The sequence below is a fragment of the Pygoscelis adeliae genome, unplaced genomic scaffold, assembly GCF_000699105.1.
Source record: "Pygoscelis adeliae isolate BGI_AS28 unplaced genomic scaffold, ASM69910v1 Scaffold63, whole genome shotgun sequence".
Classification (NCBI taxonomy): domain Eukaryota; kingdom Metazoa; phylum Chordata; class Aves; order Sphenisciformes; family Spheniscidae; genus Pygoscelis; species Pygoscelis adeliae.
In genome coordinates, this window is record NW_008824414.1 from 2,651,933 (window position 1) to 2,659,852 (window position 7,920).

Here is a 7,920-nt window from a genome sequence, read left to right on the forward strand (position 1 = left end):
AATAATAATAATAATAATAATAATAATAATAATAATAATAATAATAATAAATCTACTTGAATCTTTCTGGACCTGTAGCATCACATCCCCCAAGATTTGATAGGAGCTGGTGAGACATTCACTGTCCTTGGCAGTGCAGGATCTGCAAATGCCTCCTTGGGTTGCTTTTCCCGTGTGTGTCAAGCCTGGCTTTGCCAGGCAAAAATCCTGCAGGATCTGTGGGGACAGGCTGTTTCTGCAGCCTTTGCAGGTGTAATGCTCCCAGATGCTCCCAGCCCTCACTGGACCTCACCGGAGGCATCCACTGTGTCTGCTGGGGAGGCAGTTGTGGGTGACTGGATTGAGTGTGGGGTTGTGCCAGCCTCAGAATCTTCAGATCCTTACTTTACAATTCCCTTTTTACTCTAAAATATGCTGAATCCCTTTCTCAAGCAATGGCTTGTCTCGCTAAGGTTTTCTTTGGTGCTTGCTGTCTGCTGCTGGTCAGTAAAACTTTGTTGGAAATGGTCTGTTGCTGGAGCAAATCACACCATGACTCGGTCATGTTTACTGGTCCTGTCCGTCCTTGACAGCAGGGAATTTGTAGCCCTAATTATAATGACTCTCTCGGGTCTTCTCGGGGTTAGCTTAATCCTAACGTCACGGTTAGCTCTGGCACCACCAGGGATGGTTCTGCAGGGAAAAATGGAGGGGAAAAAAAAAAATTCTGACTTGGTTGCAAAACATGCAGCAGCCTAGTCCATGAGAAAAATCCCTTTTCGTCTTTTTTTTTTTTTTTTTTTAATAGATCATGCTTAAAGCATCTCTGTTCCTTCCCAGGTGGGAAGGAGGCAACTGTGCCTAGAGACCCTGAGCACAAACACTGTGCTGATTTTGTCAAGTGCTGTGTATTGAGAGTGCCCAGGCTGAAGACTTACATCTGCATAGGCAAGACAGAAGGAATATTCCCCTGCCCTTAATTTCCAGGTAAAGGGTGGTACATCATGGGTTACCTGGCAAAGCCAAGAGCTGCGCCCAGCCCCTCCAGCCCGTGCACGGGGTTTTGCCTTACCGAGAGCGGGATGGGAGTTCAATTACAGGGAGTTCAATTCCTCTTGGTCTCCTGATAGCCATCACAAATATCTTTCTAGAAATACCAGGGTGGAAATTCCACCCTTCCCAGATGCTATTTTCCTGAAGGGTTATTCTTATATATTATCAAGTTCGATGGCTAACTTGTTGGAAGAAACCCGAGTCAGTTTATATCGAATTTTCCCCCTGGATACTCCTCCCTTGGCAAAGAGGGAATGTTAGTGAGGGGCTATAAATAAGGGGTGATCTCCTCTGGTTAATGGAAATGGTGGGCCCCCGCGAGGAGCACGTGCCTTCTGTTTGGATGTATGGGGCATCAGCACATGCCGGGTAGATGCCATTCATGCTTGCTGGTTATATGCTCTTATTTTAGCCTCTAATCTCTGCTGATGAACTCATACGCTCTAACACTTTGCCAGCATTTCTAGCTTCTTGTTTTTTTTTTATTAGTGCCCTGTTGTTCACCATCCGATTAGACTAAAATCCCATTAAATAGGGCTCAGCTAACGCTTGCTGCTTTTTGAGGGCTCCTCTCCAATTTTCTGGGAATATTGCAAGAAGCCATGGATTTAGTTCAACAGAAATTCAGGCACAGGGTGGCAAAGCAAACCAGTTTGTTTTCCATCCGGCTTGGTACCATCAACCTGACCGCGCAGCTCGCTGGTGGCAGCGATACCCTCAAAGAGCCACCCTCACACACAGCTATGCCTAATGTTGGCTAGTTAATACTCACTTCCAAACCCTTCCTAACACGTTTGCAGTTGATGGGTAACACACCCAAATGTCTCCTTGCTTGGGCAAGTCACTCATTAAGTCAAAGTCGCACTAATTTGTGATAACTCATGTTTGCCTTGTGCTGAGTTTGCCTGCAGGTTTGCCTTGCGCTGGGGTCCTGGTTCAAATAAATGGGATAAAACGATTTGGGGTTTATTTTCCTTCTTTACCCATCAATAGAGTCGGGGCAGATGTTGGTGCAACGTTGGGCAGGACGTGCCCATCGCCCTCCCCTGCCCTCTCGCTGCCAGGATGGCTCCCACTGGCAACGGCTCCCTGCATCCCAGCGGGATGCTGCTCAGTTTGGGATGAAAAATGCCCAGGCTGGGAAAGCTGGATTTAGCTTGAAATGGGATGCGATGAATAACCAGCAGGAGGAGCAGGAGGTTGGGGCAGCGGAGGCTGGAGGAAAATTCCTGTCATAAAAGCCCACTCAGGCCCTCAGTTTTCTTAAGGAAAATCTCCTGTTTGGTTTTCCTCCCTCCCTGGGACCGGAGTGAGGCTTTCCCATCCTTTGCTTAGTTGTTTCTCATGGCATTCGAGTGATCATCTCACAATCTGTCTATGATTTATTGCAGGATTGATCCCGCCTGGAAAAACAGCCTTCCCCAACCCTGGCTCTGAATGCAAGGATTATTCTTATTAATTTCCTACAAGAAGGAGAAAGGAAGCCTGTTTTTCTTTAAAAGATGAAAATCTTGTCGGGCACTGCAAGCCCACTGGTGAACCATGGCAACGCTGGTGCCAAGGGCTGGTTGTGCTGGCGCGGGGACCGCTCTGTTGCCACGGGGCGAACACCAGCCCAGGAGCATCGCTCTCTGCACCGTCTCTTTGCCAAAGCTTTGTGAGCTGTGGATACTCATCTGTATGAGCCCTCATTTTGTCACACCAACTTGGGGAGCAGCTTCTCCAAAGAGCAGGGTCAGGCCTTGGGTTGTGCTCTGTGTCTGCTTTTGGGCTCTTTATTTCTTGCTCAGGACTCATTAAGGAGCTGGTCTTCCCCGGCGGGGTGACGAGTTTCCGAAATGATGGCTCCAAATGCCCTGAGTTTTGTATTTTATTGATGTTAAACAGAGCAGAGGATGAAGTTTAGCACTAGATGATGCTAAATGCTGGCAATTAAAATCTGTGGTCTTTTTTTTATTTGTAGTAATGCTTCTTTCCCACAGCCAAAAGGGCAGCGTGTCCAGGCCGATGCTGGGATAGCTGGAGGGTGCCGCAGGGCTGGATCCACCAATGGCAGGTTAGTGCCCATCTCCCTGGCATTTGGGAGCCTTGCTATCTTGATAGCACTGCCTTTTTAGGTACCTGCCTTCCTGCTTTACTCCTGTTTTCTGCTAATTCCTCCCATGATGAGCTATCTTCATCTAACATCCCCTAAGCAAAACCTGTCCTGCCTCCCCAAGCTGGCAGCTCTTGCACTCGCTCCCTACCCCATCATTTCTTGCACAGAGCCCTTGGACACAGACTCTCCTCCTGCATTGACGCATCTCTCCGTTTATCTCCCGTCCCTTGGTCCTGGAGGGTGGGAGCCAGAAGACAACTCTGGTTTCAACTCCCAGGGTGGAGAGAAAGCTTGAAGAAGTGAACGAAAGGGCATCACTCAGCCATAAGCCCATGTTGCACAGAGGCAGGGGTGACATCTTTTCTCATCCTTTGGCTTGACTAAGCCCTCTTCCCTACGTGGAAGGCTGGGGAAGGCAAGCCCTGGGGGATTCCTCTCCAGGTAGGCTCTCCCTGGTTGCACGGGAAACCTGGGATCTTCAGAGAGCTTTTTCCAACTCGCAGATCTGAAAGAGGACTCTACAAATGTGGTAGCGTTCACCATCCCTTCTACTGCGGGTACCACAACGGGAGGCGGGAGCTACATCCTGCATCCCTGCGATGCGCCTTCCCACTGCCCCACGCCTGCTCTTCCCCCCGGCACCACTGGGAGAGTTGAGACTCTTCCTCTCCCCCTCAATTATTTTTATTTTATTTTTTTTCAGGGTGCCAATAAAGGCAGACTCCTTTAATCATCCCAGCTTTAAGAGGGAAACGGGAGAGCGTGAGGGAGAGAGTGCAGTGAATTTAGAGACTCATCTTACCCCACCATGTTAATTATCTCCGCTGTAAAAAAGAGGTCAAGGAGAGGAACTCTACTAAATAGGCCGACGTTGGCATGAACAGCTCCTAAAGTGAAGAAGGTAAGACTGAACTTTACTGGAACTTTTTTTTTTTCCATCTCTTCAAAAAGCTCCTAGATTAAAGCTCTGATATCCTTTTTGTTGAAATCTCATGGATTCTGAAGCTCAAATGGCTGGAAGGAAGCCCAGATAATTTTTTTTTATCCCAGTCACTGAGAGGCTCAAAGGTTTTAAGTCCTGCCCCCATGGTGAATTGCCGAGTATATGGGAATACAGAAGAACCCGGCACATAGGTGTTCTGGCCATTGTTATCGAGAGGGAGAAAAATAAAATAGCTCTCTATGTAGGTCAATGACCTGCTCTTTATTGTCAGTAAAAAATTAAGGATGACCTAAAATCTACTACTCAATAAAAAAAAAATAAAATAAAAAAAAAAGGCAAGGTAAAGTAGTCTCCCCCTAATCAAAGAGGAAATGTTTGTGTTACCTAAAGCCTGACCTCCTCAGTCTCTAACTTTAGCAAAGTCTTTGCGATTGAAAAGCAGTGGTCGAAACCTCAAAACCTGTCTGAAATGTCTATTAATTTTTGATCTTTCAAGGGAGTTGGCTTAGTTATTGTAGAAGCCCCCGTAGCGCCAGGTAGCGTAGTTAAGGGTCTCTCAGCATTTCCATTATAAACCCCCAATATTCAAGGGCTTATAACTCAGCTGTTTCCACGTTGTGTCTGTCTGATCCCCGCGTTGCCATTTGCTGGCTCATCTGCCATCCCCCTCTGTCCTTCTGGGGGAAATAACATGAAAATTGGTGACAGTGGCTAATTTTTAATTCCGCCCCCCTCCCCCCACCAAGCTGGGAAGCACCTAGCCAAAACCAGGACACCTGGACCTCTGTGGGCCATGGGGTCCTCTCCATGCACCAGGTTGGTTTATGTGCCCCATCTCTATGGGGGGAAAGCAAGTCAGTGAAGCCTAAAATACCCCACTGGGGCTTTTAGGATGGATTGGGGTTTGGAGACTGAAGGCTTTAATGTCAAAAGGGAGCTCGGGTGAAGGAATTAAAACCAGCTCCTTATTAATGATGAGGGCTGCTTGTAGCATCCTCCCTTACCCATCCTGCTCCTTCCAACCCTCATCGCACCAAGGATGCACTCGATTAATCCCTAGATTTTTGGCCGAACCAAAATTTGATTAATACTTGATTTTTGTCCATCTTGCAGAGACTCTTGTGTATAAGCCAGGCTCAAGATATTTACGTCTGCAAACCTTTTCCTCTCTGGCTGCTTTTCTTTTGCAGAGCTCTTTCCCGGGCACCTGGCCCATGATACGTTGGATCCGTAGTGGGAAGCTTGCCTTCACCACGTACTTCTAGTTAAGCTCACTGCCTGCCTAAAAGGGGAGAGGATTGAAGCTGGGGTGGCTTTTCACTGAAGCTGGCAGGCGATGAAATTTGCCACGGCCCTAAGCAGTTTCATCAGAATATCAAGGGGCTGAGCTCTTTATATTTAAAAAAAAAAAAAAAAAATCCCTATTCCTTGGGTCTAATGATTCAGACACTTAAAGTCCTACCGAGACATGCACGTGCGCACGAAAAGCTTATTTTTCATGCCAATGTTTATGCTCATCTGTGTGATGCTGATGCTGATCCAAGGTGAGAAGGGAGAGGACGCACGTGGCCAAGTCTTAGTCCCAGCTGTAAACCAAGGTGGACCCATACGTGGCTTGCGCAGGGCGAGGAGGTGGAGGATCACTCCCCATCCTGCAGACCCCATCCTTTTGTTATGGCCCTGGGGCTGGGATTTTAGGAGGAGCAGATGCCGTGATCAGCACTGACATCCCTTGCGGATGGGGTTGGCATGGGCTGAGGAGCGCAGGAGGCTGGGGTGACCTATATGCCTCATGACTGGACTCATCCTGAGCATCTCCTGGGGGAAAGTGTGCTGGACCTGGGATGTGGTATATAGCGATTTTAGGATAAATCATCAGAAAAGAGGAGGAAGGAAAAGCATATGGAGCTGGGCTGGACTGCTCCTGTCCATGGGAAGAAGACCTGGGCCATGCAATGCGCTTGGCACTGAAATGTCCCTTTTTGTCTATGCTGAGTGTGCTGCAGCAGCTGATGCAGCTGGGAGATGTGGGAGCATGCGGGAAGCCTTGCCAGGGACTATGGCATCTCTTTTGCACCCCACAGAGGTAAAAGTGCTGGGGTCTGCATGCAGGGGATGAGGAATGAGGTTATTGGCGGGGGGATGCTGATGGGGGACCCTGTCCTTACCCCAGGGAGTCTTGGGTGGTGCAGAGGTGCAGCGGGGCCAGGCCCTCATCACTCTGCAGGTTGGGATCAGCCTTGTGCTCCAGCAGCAGCTCGACACAGTCGGTGTGCCCCCCCAGGCAGGCTTCGTGCAGGGGTCCGTGCCCCCCTGGCGCCAGGTCAGGGTCAGCCCGTCGGCGGAGGAGATGGCGCAGGCAGGTGGTGTGACCCCAGCGGGCGGCAAGGCACAGCGGGGTGGTCAGCTCCCGCTTGTACTCCAGAGACCACAGCCCTGCGGGGAGGAGGGAGCGGGGCTGATGCCTGGGGCTGACTGGCTGGGTTCCTGTCCCCTGTGCACCAGCCTTGCGAATAAACCAGATCAAGACACTGCTTTTTCCATTTTTCTTTTAGCTCCCTGGCAGCTTTAGGTGTTTCAAAGAGCCTGGTTACAGCTGGTGGCTGCTCTGAGCGCTGTTGGCAAGAGGGGAAGCAAAACTCCCCTGGTGTGTGCACAGCCAGGAGCAGGATTTCATACGGCATGAGCTGGGTAAACCAATACCCTGCCCGCAACCAGCTGCACAGGGGACCCTGTGTGCAAGACCTTGCTGGCAGGAGCTAAAAGGCAGCTCATGAATTCCCCACCTGCACCCAGGGGAGGAAAAAAACTGTCTTTGCTGGGACTGTACTGGGCCTGAAGGCACCCAAGCTGGGTGGGAGCGTGTTGGGAGGGTGATGCAGGGCTGGGCATGGGATGCATTGGGTTTGGGCTCAGCTGGAGCAAGGCGTTGCATTTCTCGGCAGCTCTGGGACCATCAGTAGATGCTCAGCACCTGGGGAGCATCTGGGACCATGGGGAGCATCTGGGGTTGGGAGGCACCAGGTACCACTACCCTGGGAACATCTTATTCCTCCCAGATAGGACCAGGCTGCTCTTTCTGAGCCCCTGCATGGGACATTTGGGCTGCAAGCCCTCTTGCAAGCATGCCTAAGCCACAGAGTGCCCCATTCCAACCTGAAAAAAATCATGTGGACACACACTTTTTACACTTTCCTGCCCCTCCAGTGGGTTAGTACATGCAGAAGAGAAGAAAATAATAAAGTGCTGAATATTTATGGCTAGGGTTGCAGGGCACAGTCAGCTAATGAGAAACCAGCCACCTCGGAACAGGCTCTATAAAAGCAGTGTTAGGCACTTAAATGCACTGCACCTCTCCTATTTAGGGTTAGTAAATACCTTCTTTTTTTTTTTTTTTTTTTTTTTTGGACTGGCCTTTAAAGAAAATAAGATGCTTGGCTTTTCCCCTGCCACTCCAGCTCATTTTTACTGATCTCAAAAACCAGGTTGACATCTTGATAGTATCGGTCAGTCAGGACCTCGAGGCTTCTCAGGTCTCCCGTGACCAGGGCCGTGTAATACTTGGTGGCAGGAGTGTGAGCTGTTAGAGGATGCTCCGAATCCAATTTGGGGGAAATCTGTAGCTTTTCTGTTACAGGTCCTGGTAACTCGCCCATTCCAGTGCTTCCCGTGTGTGTAGGTCCTAGCTGGGAGGATAGATGGGCTTTTATAGTTCATTGTTTCCATCCTCCTGGGCTCATTGTCTAATTATAATCCAGTTAAGGCTCTATTGTCGTTGTATTTATAACTCCAGCGGGGTCAGATGATAACGTGCACGCGACACAATGAGGGTCAAACGGTCACTGGG

At 49.5% G+C, this 7,920-nt stretch overlaps 1 protein-coding gene across 1 annotated transcript in view; it reads right to left on the reverse strand.

Moving 5' to 3' along the window:
* ASB18 (ankyrin repeat and SOCS box containing 18) overlaps window positions 1-7,068 on the reverse strand; it is an 11,867-nt gene extending 4,799 nt beyond the window's left edge. The window contains exons 1-2 of the mRNA XM_009320843.1: window positions 7,048-7,068; window positions 6,242-6,621 (exon numbers count right to left, since the gene is read on the reverse strand). Coding sequence (XP_009319118.1) covers window positions 6,242-6,621; window positions 7,048-7,068 — 401 coding nt within the window. The remainder of the gene's footprint in view (window positions 1-6,241; window positions 6,622-7,047) is intronic.
* Window positions 7,069-7,920: the final 852 nt, after the last annotated feature.